This window comes from Lynx rufus, unplaced genomic scaffold (assembly GCF_022079265.1).
Source record: "Lynx rufus isolate CCGP_SWC_20201006 ecotype Redwood Valley unplaced genomic scaffold, mLynRuf1.p SCAF_3, whole genome shotgun sequence".
In the NCBI taxonomy this organism is placed as follows: domain Eukaryota; kingdom Metazoa; phylum Chordata; class Mammalia; order Carnivora; family Felidae; genus Lynx; species Lynx rufus.
This window is the reverse complement of record NW_025814845.1, coordinates 18,182,037-18,200,652: the sequence shown is the minus strand read 5'-3', so window position 1 is coordinate 18,200,652 and position 18,616 is coordinate 18,182,037. Positions and strand designations below refer to the sequence as shown.

Here is an 18,616-nt window from a genome sequence, read left to right as displayed (position 1 = left end):
CATCTGATGCCCGGTGGCAGCATTTCCAGCTTCTGGTGATAGTCAGGCCATGGAGTCTTCCAGCAAGAAGCACCTTCAAGACCACCTATTGCAACCCCCACTCTACAGCTGAGGGGACAGAGGCCACAGAGTTTAGGGGAACTTCCTGGGGTCAGGCGATGTGTGAGCGACAGACTGGGACTGACAGTGCAGGTCTCCTGAATCCGTGTTCGTGCTTTCAGCCACAGGTTCGAGTTCATCAAAGCCCACTTCTGGAAGAAAGGAAGGTTTTATGTCTTGGCCTCTAAGCTTCTTAGATGCGTTCCAGGTCACTCCCTCCCTAACCCTTCCTTTCTTTGATACCAAATGGAGATTGAGGAACAATTACAAAGGAAGACAGATGTGGCCGATACCTCTTGACCTTTGGTTCCAAATGTGGGGTCCCTGGATCCTATCAGCATCACCCAGAGACTTCTTAGAAATGCAATTTCTTGGGCTCAACCTAGACTTCTGGAGTCAGGAGCTCTTTTAAAATCAACCTTATAATAAATACTTCAGAGAGATTAAAAAAATATATTGTACCCATCGAATGCACTACGAAAAGGATGTTATGAAAAAACAAGAAAGAGCTTTTGAAAATGGGAAAAAAAGGAAAGAGTTAAGTAAGAACATAGAGGAGAGCTAAAAGAAAAAGTAGAGGAAGTCTCTCTGAAAAATGAAACAAAAAGACAAAGGAATAAAAAAAGACAAAGGATAAGAAAATTAAAGAATGAATGGGGGTGGTGGGGTTGGGAGGGTCATCTGACTGGATCTGTCTGACTGGTAGGAATTCTGGAAAGAGAGAACAAGAGACAATGGAGGGGAAGGAACTTTCAAAGAAATCACACTGGAGAAAATTCCACCAAAGCACCAAAGCTCTTAAGTCTTGCCCACTTCCTTTTACCGAATAAGGAACTCTTCACTGAAAAAACAAACAAACAACAACAACAACAAACCCACACAAAAAACACTATATCCGTCTTTTACCACCCTGTGTTCTTGGCTGACCAGAATCTCTTCACGCCCACTGTTTATATTCTTGTCTCTGGTCTTGAGCATTTCCTGTCACATGTAGATACTCTGTCACTGCAGCAGTCCAGAGTAAGTCATTCTTTATCAAGCTTCGGAATTAAAGCGTAAGTCTGGGTTTTCAAGGTAGATCGGACGTACCATCCCAACGGTGTGACGAAGAAACACTTCATCATCCATTCAGCAAATATTTATTGAGCACCTACTACGGGCCAGGCACTGTGCTAGGGCCTGGGGAGCACAGCAAGGAACGAAACACAGCTCCCGGTCTCAAGGAATTCTCACGCTGGCTGGAGGGCAGAAATGAACCAGCTGACAAGGAAATAAATCCACAAAGTGCCAGGTGATGACAAGCACTGTGAATACAAAACAGGCCAGAGGTAGTGAGGGGCGGTGGGAATAGAAGAACAATTTGCATAAGTAACCTGCAGACAGTGAAGGCGGAGATCCTGGGGACATCAGAGGAAGAGTGTTCCAGAAGGAAGGTTTGCGGTAGTTTCACTGCTAGGCGTCTTTGCCGCAAGCGTTTTTGCCACAGAGCTAATGGCCGTAAGGCAATTTTGCCAGAAGAGATAAAATCATGAAAAATCAGAGAGGGACATTCATTAAAAAAAAAAAAAACAAAATGAAACGTGAAAAACAAACAAGGTAAAAAACTTCATTGCAAAATACCAAAGACCAGAGTACATTTAAAATGTGTGCGGGTTCATGGCAATACCACACGAAAATCAGATTTTATTCTGGGGGTTCTGCCTCAGCTCTTGTCGTCGAAGCCTTTTGTTCATCGTACGTTGTTTTTTGTTTGTTGATTCATCTCATTCGGTATTGCACTTTCTTTTCCCCATTAAAGTTCCTTCCTTCATTAAGAGAGATACCAGTTTTCAAATACTAGGATGCATGTTTGTAACTGGTTTTGTATGGCAAAACACTGTTTTGTTCTTGGTGTACTGTCGTATGTCCCAAAGATTTATGGGTAATGCGGGTTCAAAACTCTGTGCCACCGTATAGACCATTATGAGTGCTAAGATTGATATAATATAAAAATGGGAGTCAGGGCGCCTGGGTGGCTCAGTCAGTTAAACGTCTGATTCTCGGTTTTTGACTCAGGTCATGATCTCACTGTTTGTGAGTTCAAGCCCCGTGTCAGGCTCTGTGCTAACAGCCCAGTGCCTGCTTGGGATCCTCTCTCTCTCTCTCTCTCTCTTTCTGCTCCTCCCCTACTCTCTCTCAAAATAAATAAATAAATTTAATTTTTTTTTAAATGGGAGTACTAAGTCAATGGGGAAATGAAACCAAACTGTCGAACCAAACTGTCAGCCAGTTATTATTTTTTTTTTGGAAATTTATGGCAAAATTGCTTTACAGCCAATTAATTGTGCAGCAAAGACATAAGGGCCGCTTTCTGGACCTCTCCTACTTGGCTGCTCTCTGCTTAGCTTGAGCCTCCAATTCTCTCCCCTACAGGGAACTTGCGTACGTCTATGGCAGAGATACTTATGGCAAAAATACCAGATACTGTTCCAGACATGGGAACGGCCAATGCAAAGGCCCTGAGGTGAGGGCCCATTTGGTGAAATCTAGGAATGAATGAGGAGGAAGTCAGTGTGCCTGGAACACAGAGGACCCAGGACCAAGAGGTAGCAAGGCTGGTGAGGGTCACGGGGAGGGCTTTGGGTTTTGCTCTGAGCAAGATGGGAAGTCAATGGGCGGCTTTAGGCAGCAAAGGGACACATTTTTCAAAGACTCACTCTAAGAGGGCCGGGGAGGAAGCAGGAGGAGCAGTTAGAACGTGACTGTAACAACCCACTTGACAGCCAATGGCGGCTTGGCTCACAGCGGTAGTGGTAGGAGGTGATGAGAAGCGGTCAGAGTTGGGATACATTTGGAAGGAGCCGTTGACTGGCTTTACTGATGGACTGAATGTGGGATGGGAGAGAAAGAAACGCATCAAGACTTCCAGGTTTTTCCCTCAGCGGTTGGAAGAATGGAGGCACCATTTACTGAAAGGACAAGACGGGCTGGGGAAGCGGGGGAGAGGTTTGGGATTGGGGAAGGGAGGAAATCACGAGTTAAGCCTTCAGATGCCGAGGAAGCAGTTACATCTACAACTCTGGAGTGCAGGCAAGAAGTCTGGGCAGGACACAGGAACTGGGAAGTCATGTCCACATAGACGTGAGATGGGGAGATATCAACCATAGCGGGGCATGTAGCTGGGGAAGAGGAGGGGACAGGACTTCGTGCTGGGGCTGCCCCAGGTTTGAAGGCCGGGGGAGTGGAGGAGGAATTAGTGGTGCAGACTGACAGAGAGTTGCTGGAAAGCTTGAGTCCCGGAAGCCAAGTGAAAGAGGGTTTCTGAAACCAGAGCCATCGTCAGCCGTGTCAAGGAAGTAAAAAGTGGCGCAATACCTTAATTAAGGCCACACCGTAAGGAGGCACCTTCCATCCAGCTCAAAAGAGGTGGGTTTGCAAACGTTCTTCAAGAGCTCAGAAGACAAAGTGTTTCGGATGCCTCAGTCTTTTGCAACAGCTCCCCTTCGGTGACAAGGCTTAGAAAGGAGGGCATCGAAAAGCAGAGAGCTCCAGGGCGCGCGGGGTTCCCGACCTCGGGTGCGGCCGTTCTCCGCTTTGGCCAGGGAGCCACCCTCCAGCCCGGGCCCGAAGCTCCGCCCCTCACGCGCTTAGCCAGCGTTTGGGTCACGTGACAGCAAACGTCAACCATCACCTTCCAGAGAGAGACTCCTGGTCTCGTATCGCATTCGGAGCAGAGCTGTGCGGACAGTGGTGGCCCACCCTGGCTGGGTGTGCGTGGGTCTGCCTTTGGGCCGCTTTCTGGACCTCCCCTATTGGCTTCTCCCTGCTCGGCTTGCGCCTCCAATTCCCTTCCCTACCGGGAACTTGCGCATTGTCGGTTTCGCTGGGATCTGCAATCACAGTGGGAAGAAAACGCGGCCTTCTGAGGGCCAGGCCATAAAGTTCCCGCGCGGAGCTGCTTGGCCACTTTGGGTGAGGATGCCGCTCAGGTAGGTTTTTGTCGTAACGTAGTCGACCTCAACTCGCAGAACTGCTCTCACGAGTCAAGGAGCTTAGAAGTGAAGGGTGTTGGCCTTTTTTCAAACCAAAGATTTTTTTTTTTTTTAAGGTTATTTATTTATATTGAAAGAGAGAGCAAGAGCGGGGAAGGGGCAGAGCGAGAGGGAGAGAAAGAATCTCAAGCAGGCTCTGCACTGTCAGCACAGAGCCCGACGCGGGGCTCGAACTCAGGAAATCATGAAGCCGTGACCTGAGCGGAAAGCAAAAAGCAAAAGTCGGATGCCTAGCGACTGAGCCACCCAGGTGCCCCCCAAACGGATTCTTTTGTTTGTTTGTTTGTTTGTTTGTTTAAACTCAGGAGTTGTTCCACATTCCTCTAACTTCTGGGTACAGCGGTTTCCTCTTGGGCGTTTCAAGGTTAGGTGACACAGGGTTAGGTGGTGAAGTCTTCTGTGCATCCTGACTATGCCTGCGTGAGAACATTTCCATTTTTAGACAGGCCCCACTGGCAGCCCTGTAACAAGCATCTGCCTTTTGGTACAGAACTTCTCAAGTGTAAAGAGAGATTTTAATTCTGCGTAAAAAACCAGCAAGGCTTGGGGCCCGTGGCCGGCTCAGTCGGTAGAGCGTGTGACTCCTGATCTTGGGATTGAGCTCAAGCCCCACGTTGGGTGTAGAGCTTACTTAACAAGAGACACCAGTAAGGCTTATTCTCAAACCATTATGAGTTCATAATGAGTTGAGAAACGATGATGATGTTAAACAACCACTGTTACGGAGTAAAGAGGCACTTGAGTCTGTCAGTCACTCCCATTTCTGTCTGGGGATAAGGCCCTTGCTACTCAAAGTGGGGTCCCTAGACAGCGTCCTGGGCCCGTGTGCCGAGCCGCATCGGGGTCCTCACAGGCCTCAAGCCCCCCTCAGTCTCGGCCTCCATCCCGGCCTCCAGCTGGGTCGGCTCTTCCCTAAGGAGGGGCACTCTGTCTGCAAAGTCAGGATCCCAGGCTGCTTCCTGACGGGCTTCTCACACCCCTCTCTCCCCATCCCCTGCAGTCCCCCTGCACCTCCCCCTGCCCAACCAACAGCACCCCGGGGGCCACCTCAAGGTGGCCGAGACAAACCCTAAGACCGCCGGGAGATGCACAGGTTCCTCAGGCGGCTTCCCATGACTGTGGTGCATGCACAGCACCCCGCTGCGGTCCAAAGCCAAGTACTCATCGAAGACCACAGATCTTTTTTTTTTTTATTTTTTTTTTTCAACGTTTATTTGTTTTTGGGACAGAGAGAGACAGAGCATGAACGGGGGAGGGGCAGAGAGAGAGGGAGACACAGAATCGGAAACAGGCTCCAGGCTCCGAGCCATCAGCCCAGAGCCTGACGCGGGGCTCGAACTCCCGGACCGCGAGATCGTGACCTGGCTGAAGTCGGACGCTTAACCGACTGCGCCACCCAGGCGCCCCCCACAGATCTTTATAGTGCACGGAACTCAGTACCTCTAGGATACAACAGTGATTCTCACCCGTACATACCCCTGGACGCTGCTGGGCTCTTCTGATGGTCAGTTTCCATGACCTCTGAGCAATAAATGAGTGACATTTTCAGTAGGAGTCCTTATTAGGGAAATATGTGTGTGTGAATAGGTTTTTATATATACATCTAGCCTCTCTCCACTAGCCTTTCTTCCACATAGAGAAGGAAAGCTCTATGTAAGCGGAGCTTTATTTGTTGCCATATCTGCGGTGCCCGGGTATATAGAGCAAAATTAACTAATTCAGCACAATTATTAATACCGAGTAAGGGACAGAGGCCAAGGATACTAACAACTTACTCATGGAAGGTCACTCCACCCCACAAGGGGAGACATGAGGCACAGAGATCTGTTTTTCCCCTAACAGACATAGTTGGGAGATTCTACCCATCTGACCCTGGGAACCTGTTATATCTATACAATTATATTTATACAATATCACGTACTAACCAATTCCCAATGGTCCAGTAAGTACCCTGTGGTCCCATTACACTGAAGGACCTGCCCTTGACCCAGACATACCAGACCCAGGAAATACCCAGACCCTCCCAGCTCCTTGCCTTCTTCCATTAGTCCAAACCCCAGCATGTTTTTACCCGTTGAAATCCTCAATGTCCTCATTCTCTGAAGCACTATTGAAATGCTACCTTCTCGACGCTCTCCTTGATGTTCGTACTGCCTCCAAGCCCTTAACTCCCCCAACTAATACAAATCCAGTGGGCCTGGGTTTGAACCATGGCTTTGCCACTTAACACTGTGGAGTCCTGGAAATGAAAACTGCCTTCCTTTTTCTTAATTTCTTCATCGGTAAAATTAAGGTAACAACAGCAACACTTACCTGTTAGGATGCCAGTTACAAGTAATAAAATCCTATTCAAGTTAACTCTGGCACTGAAGGGAAATGGTAAGGATAATGGGTTGCTTCTAGGAACCCAAGGGCAGGAATCTAGTTGAGCATCAGTAAGGGGTTAGAAATGGGAGTGCTCTCATTTTAATGGGGGTGTCTGTTTCGTTCTCCCTGCAAACCAGTTCACGTCGCAGGTCAGTTCCTATGTGAAAACAAGGCCCACGTGATCTCCTATTTCCTTCCTGCACAACTTGACAGGAAGCTTTTTCAGTGGTCCTATCAGCTACCATGGGGGTACAAACAAGCACACAGTTCCCAAGAGCCCATCTCATGGGAGGCGCTTTTCTAAAGAAGGCTAAAAGGCCAGAGATGGGAGGGCTTTTCATAATGTGGCTCATGATCTGAGCATCCTTCTCAAAACTGCCTATTAAATGGGCTCATAGGAATTTGAGGAATAAGCAATGTTTTCATGTAAACACCCTGGCACATAGAATACACTTAATACGATTTATTCCAGAATTTATGGTTTGTAGCCCCCTAGAGTGACTTGCCTAGCGTCTGTTCCCCATCGTAGCAACCTCAATTTCCTTTGTGGGTAATGATCTCTTTCCCTATTGGTTGTCAATTCAGGCCTCAGCACAGGAACCAAAAAGCCCCGAGAGGTTTTTAACCGACCCTTCCTGTAAATGCAGGGAGTGGTAGTGGGCTAGGCTCCCATGACCAGTTGCTGTTATCTGCAAAACTGAATCTGGAGCAGGTGACTTAGGGATAAGAGAGGGAATGCACAAGGGTAGGGGCTCCCTGAGCAGACCGCTCTTACGAAGGAGGCTCCTTAATCCACAGGGTTCTAGTCCTAAACATGATTCTGGCTTCCCTTCAATCTTGTGGGCTTCCGCTTTTCTTGCCAAATCCCCTTTCCCTAGTAACCAGCCTTGCTTTCTGACTTTAAAACCTATTTTAACTCCAATAATGACGATCACAGTGAAGGTGTACATTTCTAAATCTTTGTGGTATTATATGCAAAACAGTCACATCACTGTTTTCTTGAATGAATAAGCAAAAACCAGGCTTGAGGACTAAACTCACACTGACCCTGAAAGACCAAGCTAAATGGGCTCCTGAACCCGACTGAGGACACCAAAGCACGTATCTGGGCTTTGAGGCTAAACCGAGCCAGGACCACAGCTAAGGGCTTTTCCTTAGTGCCCTTCCTAATAACTATGTTATTTCCCCCACCTACAAATGGGACAAAGGAAGAGTGGAGAGCTGCAGAATCCACCACCCAGATAAATCAATGGCAGAATGGGGTTTACGATTTGAGCGCCACTCAGGTCATTATTTCACACCCTGGTCTCTGAGTCCTGGTCTTCCTAACGCCCACATAGAAGGTCCAGAAACTCCTGAAGCTACAATTGGCCACTAAACCTACTGGAGATGAAGAAGACCCATTATCTTCATCTGGAACATGGAAAATGTTTTTAAGTTTACAGGATCATTCCCTCCAGGATTATGAAATGTAGTGCATCATTTACATGGAAGGCTTGGCTAGGGGGACTAGCCAGGAGCTATTAACATGCTAATAACAGTAATAATAAATAGTGACAATAATTAATACCTAGCAACGGAATAGCACTTTTGAGTTCATAAAGCATTTTCAACCTAGAACTACATCTGGATTTTTCACCTCCTCTAGGGCTGTTTTTCTCAACTGGAAAATGTGAGGATTGAAATGGAAGGACTTATGCCCTATAAAGTTCCTTAAGACAGAACTTGTCGCAGAAGCACTCCATAGTAACCGGCGTCCCTCAGATCCTTTGGTGACTGTGACTTGGGAATTCTAGTGTGGCACTCAGAAGCAGAATCCTGGGCCCCTGAGGCCACATCTAAATGCCAGCTCTGCTAAATTTAACATGACTTTGGGCACATCCGGGCCTGTCTCTTCATCTCTAAAACAGGCATGAGCTCATAGGGTTGTGGTGAGGATTAGACAGTGCCCATCGAACAACTTAGAAGTGGCCAGAGTGACTTCTCCCACAATCTTGCCTCACCTCTTGTCCCTCAATCCAGTCCATTCATCATCTTAGCTAACTATTGAGAAACCCCAACCGGGACTTACAATGATGTAAACCCAAATACCATCACATAGGTGGACATCCGCGTGTCATTTACACTACAGCCTGAAAGGTTTTTAGGATGAGCTTTGCTATGGACTGAATTGTGCCCCTACTCCATTCATGTTGAAATCTTAAGTCCCAGTGTGACTCCATCTGGAGATGGCACCTTCAGGGGGTTCATTAAGGTTAAATGAGGTCCTGAGAGTAGGGCCCAAGTCAGATAGGACTGTGGTCTTTGAACAAAGACCCAGCTCTCTTTCTCTTGTTCTCTCTCTCTCTTTCTCTGAGCCATGTGAGACCACAGCGAGGGTGGCTGTCTGCAAGTCAGGAAGAATTCTCACCTGAACCTGACCCGGCTGGCTGGTGCCCTGATCTGACTTCCAGCTTCCAGGACTGTGAGAAAGTTCATTTCTGTTGTTGAAACCACTCAGTCCATGGTATTTTCTTATGGCAGTTGGAGCACACTAAGACAAGCCCTTAGTGGAAATTTTCAGAAAGAGCCACACCCTGACTGAGCTCAGAGCCTAGAATGTTCCTGGCCATTTAAAAATTCCCACTTATGTTCTAGCAAATTCTAACTTCCGGCATTACCCAGAAATAAGGATGGATATTCATGCTTCCAAGCAAATAGCCGCATATACCATTATCCTTCAGCTGAAGTTCTTCCCCCCAATCACACCATTTGCACCTTTGGAATCTACCAGCAAATTCTCAGCTTGTGAAATCTCTAGGACATTTGGTGATTAAAATAATCATCACTGTCCGCCAAGTCACAATTATTTTTCCCCAAAACTTTTCGTTGTATCGTCTAACCATCTGAATGCCATATTAAGAACAATAGCCAAATTATGGAAAGAGTCTAAATGTCCATCAGCTGATGAATGGATAAAGAAATTGTGGTTTATATACACAATGGGATAGTACTTGGCAATGAGAAAGAATGAAATATGGCCTTTTGTAGCAACGTGGATGGAACTGGAGGGTATTATGCTAAGTGAAATAAGTCATAAAGAGAAAGACAGATACCATGTTTTCACTCTTATGTGGATCCTGAGAAACTTAACAGAAAACCATGGGGGAGGGGAAGGGGAAAAAAAAGGTTAGAAAGGGAGGGAGCCAAACCCTAAGAGACTCTTAAAAACGGAGAACAAACTGAGGGTTGATGGATGGGAGGGAGGGGGTGGGTGGGTGGGTGATGGGCATGGAGGAGGGAACCTGTTGGGATGAGCACTGGGTGTTGTATGGAAACCAACTTGACAATAAATTTATATATATATATATATATATATATATATATATATATAAAAGAACTTAGTCATCATTACTCTGTGCTGTGCGGTGAGAAAAACAGAGAGGAGGCGTGCAAGGAGAAGCCAGTTCTAGGTAAAAGGAACCCCTGTCAAGTCACCGAAGAGGCCACCGTGGAGACCACCCAGTCACGCTATTTCCTCCTTTGGGTGACGAAGGTGGGTGCTTCTAGGTCGACAGTGTGGGATTTAAATACATACCAGTAACCCTACTTGTCCAGCCCCGGCAGAAATTATCAACCAGGTAAAGGTGCCAGAAATGACTGACCTACGTGTCTGTACTAAAGTGAGGTGGGCAGAATGTAAGGAAATGAAAAGCAGGGACTACAGTCATAATGCCAGAATGAACTCGACACACACCCAAGCTTCATACTTACCTTGAGACATTTTTTCATAGAACAGCACAGTTTAAAGTGCCACTTCCTCAAAGCAAACCATTCTGTAAGTTCCAATAGTTATAACCTATTTGTGTTTGGTATGAATGTTTCTTGTAGTTTAAACCCTCTCCCTCTCTGTAGTCGAGAGTATTTATCCGCCTTTTCAATGAACTCCACATGTGTGAGAGTAACAGCTTTGTGCCAGGCACTCAAACGAGTTTATCCTGAACACAAAAAACTACATGTATGAAGTACATTCTTACAGGTTCTGACTGGGCCTGTGACTTACAGGGCCATCACTTGACCTTATGCTTTAGGCTCTAACCCTTAGGTCAAGGTGAATAACCTCTTTATATACATCAGCTACATCGGTCTCCTTCATGATTTCCTAGCACTGAACTTTTTTTAGGGATTTCTTTTTAGTCTAACATTCTAGATTTTTTTTTTTTTTAAAGGGAAAGACTCCCTTCTGTGACCACTTACTGCTAGAACCTGATGTAGCCTGCCCTCTCCATCCCCGTGTAAATGGCAATCATCTGGAGGTGCAGTGACAAAAAGAGTAAGATACACTTAATGGATCTTTGGTAAGATTGCTTGGAAAGGGCTCACATACTGTTTATGGCAAGGAATACACATTTATTATTCTCTTCTGAACTCTAAATCAAGTAATCACTATCAATCTCGAGCCTTAAAAGCTTCCGACTTAAATTGTCTCTTATTTAACAATCACTATTTTTAGAGCAAGAGGTCTTTAGAAAAATTCTGATAACATGTTTTTCTTGGAAGGGGGGAGAAGTCAGATAAAAAATAAACTTGCTAGGATTTAAAAAATATGTAACGTCCCCTTTAACTGTTTCAGTACTAAACACAGAATCTTCTCTCTCCATATCAGGAGGCCCCACTAAAAAGCACAAACCATCATTGTATGTTCTTCTGTGCATCAAACCAAATACCAACTTTATATTGGAAAAGCAAGCTGCTGTTAAATAATACTCGTTAATCTTGTTGAGATTAGCTTGAAATGCTCCTGGATTGGGAGATCTGCCCCTTGGGTGACAAAGCCCTTTCCTTATTTATTATTTACATGGAGAAAACCCCCAAAACTATCTCTCTGGAAAGCATTACACAGTTACAAATACTGAATAGAAAAAGAGCATAGCTATCGCTTTGACGTGATATAGACAGCAAGGTAAGATTTTTAATACGCAAACTGTGATACGTAATTTAATTCTACTTCATGAACTATTCGGAAAGCCAAGACGCTAAGACGTGCATCAGGCACAGCCAACAGAAGACTTTACAATGGTTTGCGTTTCCTTTTTTATTTATTCCTTGAAACTGCCCGTATTGCAGGTTTCTCATGGGCGAAATATGGAACTGAGCAGATTCTTTTTTCTACAAAATTATGGTATAAACTTGCTCAATTTTCTATCTTATTGCTAATAAACCTTACAGGCGCACAGTTTGTAAAATAAACCCCTTAAGGACTGAATGCGTACAGCATGCTGCAAGGTACAAGAAATAAGCTAAAAATGAGCATATAAACCTACGTCTGGACCAACACAGTACTGAATGCCGGCAAACATTTATCACGACACAGGGAAAAATTAATAGGAGATACAGTTCAGTCCTGAAAGGGTTAAATAGAAACCCTAATATATTATTGTTTCTAATCATCCAGCCCACATTACAGTGCTTGAAAACAAAATCAGAAGTACCGAACACACATTTGTTCAGCACTCATTAGAAAACACAGCTGCTTTTGAAATCAAAAGTAAGTAACTTGGTTAATAATTGAATAGCATTTTGTTTAAAAAAGGAACCCCCCTCCCCCACCCCGTGGATTATCTGGTTAAACAGGACGAGTTTAGTTCTCAAAAACTGCATGGGGAATATTCTGTGAGGGCACAGATGGTACCAGTTTCATTAAAAACAAAAACGAAAACGAAAACTAACCAGTTATGAATGCAAATAAGTCTGTGCAGAAGAGGGATAAATATTTCACTAACACATATATGAGGATGCCTTTAGTTGCCACAGTTGAAGAAAAGTCAGCAGCAGGTTAAATATTATACTAGTGTTCGATTCTGAAATCATTCAAAATCAAAAGGGCATTCTACATTTAAAGCCTTTAACTGCCTTCCCAATCTAGGTGATCGATTCAATGGAACTAAAAAACAGACTGGATCATGGACTCAGCTTCTAGCATATTTTTAGAAATTGCATAGCTCACGAGAGCACAAGATACCCTTCTAAAACAGAATTTTAAAAAACCAGAAACAACCCAAAACTCGAATGTTTTCTAACTGAAGTGGTCACCACTCTAAGAAGAGCATCTAGCATCTCTAATAATGCCATCGGAGGAAGGGCTGTATTCTACTATAACCAGAGGACAAGGCTCCTATAAATTATACACTGAAAATGATTTACAAATCCATAAAGATTTTTTTTTAAAGCAGCTGACAAAAGAACTACTGATAAAAAAAATAAGCTACAACAGAAATCATTTCAGTCTTTAGTTTGTGGTATGCAGAATGGCATAAAATAGCAAGGGAAATGTCTGTAGAAGTACATTCGTGGACTTTTCAAACAAACAAAAAACAAACAGGAAAAGGCTTTACAGTCTAGTATTTCAAAATTGTCTTATTAAAAGAAACAAACAGCCAAAATAAGGTATAATTAAATAGTAAAAAAGCAAAGTTCATTTTAACAAAGCCATAAACTTGAAGAATTAATTTGAGCTGCAAAGCTACGTAAGGAAGTCTGTTCTTCAAAAGTATCTCATCTGTTATCGGTTAATTTAACATAGTTTTGTATGTAACTAAACACCAACCTGGGAAGTGGAGGAAACTTGTGGCCCATTGGAAGTAAAGCGGCACTGAAAATATTTCCACGCTCCGAACCAAAAGCAGTGTAAAGATTACTTCCATGACTCAACAGAGAAGAATAAATACTACTCAGAAATAAGCAAGTTTGCAAGAAGGAGCTAGTAAACAGTTAAAACAAAGAAAGGTAAGGCCACAATTCTGCCCTTGATCACTGGATCAGATTTGAAGTGTGAGGCAGGGTCAGCTTACGAGAGAAGCTAGTGACTGGAGCAGATCTGAAGAGAAGGCTATACATATAGAATAATGCAGCCTGTGAGTAATTAAAAAGGCTTGCAGTACGATAAAACCACAATAACTCTGATTTACACCAGTAATGTGTTTTACAAGTGACTTCCTCCTTGAAAACTGAGGAAAAGGTGATTTAGAGAAGTTAGGAATTGTATTTACAATGACACAGTCTGAGCAAAAGAATGAGTGATGAAGATAACAAAGCTGGGGAGAGGGGGAAAGCTACTAATGTTTACAAAGTCTACCGATGAAGACGTTTTCAAAACAGCCCATGACACCAGAAAGACAATGTTCTGTATGGCAACACTGTGGGAAGTTAGTTTTGCATTCATAAGGTACTTGTGGCTCCTGTTTTATGGGACAGTAAAAGCTTACCACACTCTAGAGGTAGTTTTGAACTCTAGAAAGAATGATTGTAGTACTAGACTGTGTCCTAGAACATCACACACACGGTTCCTGTACTAAATGTAGCCCAGTGAGTCGGCTGCAATTTCTAAGAAACTGAACAAAGGCCTGACCAGAGTGCAGGAATGGAAGCAAGGAAAAACCGGTGAGCCTACAGCATGGAAGGGCCAACGCACAACCCGAATGCCACGAAATCTTAACTGAATGGAAAAGAAATGTCTTCTGAGTAGGAGACATCTGTGGAGACACTCAGCACTGGGGAAGAGAAGACAGAGGAGTCAGAAGAGAGATGAAAAGATTAATTGCATTTGCAGTTTTACAATCTCACAACTATCTGTTCTAAAGTACTGTCTTCCAAGCTATTTGAGTTGGTCATCTAATAAAAGCATCTTGTTTCAAGGTTACAATGATGTTTTGACCTAGGCTACCAAAAAAATAATAATAATAATAAAATAAAAAAAATAAGTAAACAAACACATGCTTTTGCTGAGATTTTCTCATTATACAATAAGGGCACCATCTACCAGCTGGTAGCAAATACTTCTCATGATATTTTTTTTTTTTTTTGTCCTATGCTAACAAGGCGGAAAACACCCTGCTGAAGGAGATCACTGGGAACATTCCAAGTTCAAAATAAAATGTTTAACTTACACATAATACAAGTTATGTACAAGATTAGGAGTGGGGCGGGGGACCTGAACGAATCTGGAACATGTAGATACATTTACACATGGGCAAAGGGGAGAGAACGCTTCAAATACCAACATGTTCTGCACCATGAATTCATTAATGACTAAATGGCCACATTTAATTCCACGGAAATTTTAGAACCTCTTGGAATACCACTATAAATACATTTAGAACAACAACAACAAAAAAAGGAAAACAAGGAAAGAACTACCAACAGTGTCTGAGAATAGAGACTAAGTTAACATACATTGCATGTACTGCAGGCAAGGCAGAGGCATTTTTTTTAAAGCTTTTGCACAGACTTCATATAATCTTAAAAAAAAAAATAGGCGGGCCTTTACAAGATTTGACTTGCTGAAATCAGAACAATTTCGACTCGTGAAAAGTCATAAGACATCAGCTTTAAAAAAATAAAATAAAATAAAAAGATCAGTTCCAGCCTTAAACCAAAAAAAAAAAAAAAAAAAAAAAAACCTGGAAGAATATGGTAATTAGGTTAAACAAGCATGGTCAGGCTTGGAACTTGAATGTACTGTAGAGCAAAAGCTCAGACGGGGTGGGGAGGAGAGGGACCTATTTGGTAACAAAGGTGTACTATATACTGTGATATAAAAAAAGGTATGGTGAAAATGTACCTTTTGCTAAAGCTTATACAAGTTCCTTGGTCCGTAAAAACTATGTTAGATTTGTGTCTTCTAGTTTGATTAACTTTTATTCCAGCCACATCTCTATTTCTTGCCCATTTAAACAAAACCAAACAAAAACCAACCAAACAAGAGTAACAGCCAAAAACAATCGATTCCCAATAGTTTGTACATTTCGACGTTTTGTTTTACTGCGGCTTCTGCACTTCAGATCAGCACTTGTAGGTAATGGGGTTTCTGAACAGTATCACCTGGTATGAAAAGTTTTCCCAAGAAACCACAAAAGATTGTTCATTTTTTTTTCTTTCTTTCTTTTTTTTTTTTTTTTGTCAACATTTTGCCGCACTCAAGTCAGTTTAAGTCCCAGCAAGAAGCCGGTAGTTAGGACACCACTGTTGCTGCAGATGATGTGACACTGGTAGAATTTGTGCTGACATTTGTGTAACTTCCCTCGCTGTTTGTGTTTGATTCATTAGGGGGCACTTGGCTTGAACTGGCTCGAAGGATTGCTCCTGCCGCACTGCAGTGTGGCCGTGGCCCTGGTTCCGGTGTGTAGGTAAAGGTAAGGCTGGTGGAATAAATGATTCCATCATTACGGACCAAAGTTACTGGAACCTGGACTGGCTGCCGGACCCATCGCCAGCCCTCCCGGAATGCAGAAATGTCTGGGACAACACAGAGCATACTCTCTCCACATCTGAGGAGGAAATATAAAGCACTTAAAAGGAAGGTATATTTTAGAACTGGAACTTAAAACAAGCTTGCTCGATACATTACAATCAGTATTAGGAAAGAATCTCATGTACCCAACCCCATCAAAAACTCTGGATGATGTAAAAAGTTTCATTAAGTACCTGTACATAGTTTCAGCTTCTACATCCCCAAACCACACTCGTAAATTTGGAGTGAAATTCTGTCCTGTAAGTTCAAGCATTGCTACGTCCCCACCGCCATTCAACTGAAATTCACAGAAAATCAGAACAATGTTGAGAAAACTTTTCATTTTCCATTAAAGTACACATATTAGTTTTTCATTTGACTATGATTTGTGAAAAAAACGGAAAAATACAACTCTTAAATAATATGATTATAAGGACAAAATGAGCTAAAAACATCTCAAGATAATATAGTTGACTTAAGTTTTCTTGTATAAAAAGTATGCTTTTATTTTTTTTAATCAACAATGTATTAACAAAATCTCCAAATCTTATGATTAATTGTGAAATAAAGTCATGCTAAGTCAGAGCAGAGAAAGCAACTGCAAAGAGCTAAAAGTCAACTTGTAAGGGGTCTCACCTGAAGACTTTCTACGACAGGCACAGGGGTGACTGGGGCAAGGACAGGGCCCATCCCCTCGTAAAATGTATATTCTGCCTTATCCGTACTAATGATTGTCCAGGAAGCTCCATCATTTATCATCTCTTTATTTGGTTCTTTTGGGCATGGAGTGGCCTGATGAAGAAAGAAATGTTTAGAAATGGAAGTTTATATACACTGCAGTATAAAGACAATTTTAACAAGGTAACATTCATAGACTGGAGTTAACAGGCAGACAATTTACTACAAATTTCTGAACTTTCCAAACATGGTGCTCTGCCAATCCCTAACTAAACACAGAGCATCAATATGACAACCTCACATCCAGTAGTTTTTTATACCATGAAATATTTCAGTGACATATTAAAAATAATACCTTTCAGAATACCCATTTAAGAGCACACCAGTACCTGCATAATTTCTTTAATAAAAGATAGTATTCGTGATGTAAATAGCTACTTAAAACTCTTTATGGATCCCTAAGAGAGTTAAGAGCCCTTCAAGCGTCGAGAGCAGTTGAACCTAGGTACTTCCAGCAGGAGGAAACCAAGATGTGAACTGGCAACCCCCCACCCCTACCTTCAAACACCCAGGCTAGTCCAGCAGTTCTGGGCTGAGGAGGACGGCTGTATGTGGCCATCTCTCTGAAACGGGGTCTTCAGGTGTTTACAAGTGCGTTTCACACGAAGTGTTAACCATCCCACTAAATCATCTGCCCATGTCATAGACGTCTTCGTGAAAGACTTCTAGTAAATGCAGTTAAAAATCAGCTTTCGAAACATTTCCTCATTACTATCTAGGAAGACCTCGACGTAAATCTGATAATTATGAACCCTCCCCAGAAATGTGTGTGCATCTATATACAACATCTTCACACAGTTTCAGAGGACACAATGAACACCCAAAATCTACTTTTGGATGATCTGAGAACCTTTTTTGATTCCCAGAAATAGATATTAACTGTCTCTCCAAGAACATGTTTATGGATTTGAGTTCTTCCTTGAGGTGGGATGACTGCCATGTCTCAGGATCAAGTAGGTTAAGAACCTTCAGACTTGAGAAAAATACCTGAAAACGGCTTTGTGTCTTTGGGTACAATTAACATTAAACAAGAGTTTTAGGTTTCTGTATGCTGCTAACCGAACAGCTGACACATTTTTTTTTTTTTAATCAGTAATTTAAGAACATACCTGAAACTGGATTATTCTTTCTTGAGAAAGGCACAAGTACATTCTTTCTGTATCCTTAAGGTAAAATGCACATTTATGGAGTTGTGACACAGGATCGTCTGCATCCAGTAATGCGGTTTGCTTATCCACTTTCCTAATTATCTATAGTTCAATAATTAAGAAAGAAAAGGTCATCACATATGGAGAGCTTTCATTCTGGACACTGCCAAGGGCACACGGAAAGAATATGCTATAACAACACATCACAGTGTATATACAAAAACATTTACAAACACTAAGGCTAGGTATAAAAAATACTTTCAGATCACAAGCATGGTAGAATGTGGAAATGGTTACCTTCTTCTGGGAATACCTGAAAAACAGGGCGGGCAGATACTCGTTTTCTAGATCACTGCCTTTCAAGCTTTACTGTGCATATAAATCATCTGGGGTTTTTGTTAAAAACACATCTGTTCTAATCCCACAGATTTCACGTGGACCTAATAGTCTGCATTTCTAACAAGCTGACAGCTGGTGTTAACCCTGCTGGCCAATGGACCGTATTTTATGTAGCAAGTTCAGTTGACTTTTCCAATGATATACAATCACATCAGAAGAGAATCTCTGAAGACTACTCTCCTTCCCCCCTCCCTCCCTCTCCGTGTGTGTGTGTGTGTGTGTGTGTGTGTGTGTGTGTGTGTGTACACATATACGTATACATATAATTAAAAACCTGGGGCACCTGGGTGGCTCATTCAGTTGAGCATCCGACTTCGGCTCAGGTCATGACCTCACAGTTTGTGAGTTCGAGCCACGCATCAGGCTCTGTGCTGAGAGCTCAGAGCCTGGAGTCTGATTTGGATTCTGGGTCTCCCTCTTTCTCTGCCCTTCCCCCATTCACCCTCTGTCTCTCTCTTCTTTCAAAAGTAAGTAAACATTAAAAAAAAAAAAAAATACCCAAACTTCTAACTTCCTCCAACTCACAGCTCAGTAAATGGCACCACTACTCACTCAAATCCAAAAAC

The 18,616-nt window shown here is 43.0% G+C and overlaps 1 protein-coding gene across 8 annotated transcripts in view; it reads right to left on the bottom strand.

Moving 5' to 3' along the window:
• Nucleotides 1-11,556: 11,556 nt before the first annotated feature.
• RBPJ (recombination signal binding protein for immunoglobulin kappa J region) overlaps nucleotides 11,557-18,616 on the bottom strand; it is a 101,960-nt gene continuing 94,900 nt past the window's right edge. For 7 of the 8 annotated variants that reach the window (XM_047091653.1, XM_047091646.1, XM_047091647.1 and 4 more), the window contains 4 exons: nucleotides 17,613-17,753; nucleotides 16,402-16,557; nucleotides 15,960-16,063; nucleotides 11,557-15,802 (listed from right to left, as the gene is read on the bottom strand). In XM_047091653.1, the coding sequence (XP_046947609.1) occupies nucleotides 15,487-15,802; nucleotides 15,960-16,063; nucleotides 16,402-16,557; nucleotides 17,613-17,753 (717 nt within the window). In that variant the 3' untranslated portion in view covers nucleotides 11,557-15,486. The remainder of the gene's footprint in view (nucleotides 15,803-15,959; nucleotides 16,064-16,401; nucleotides 16,558-17,612; nucleotides 17,754-18,616) is intronic. The other variant, XM_047091652.1, reaches the window with a different exon arrangement.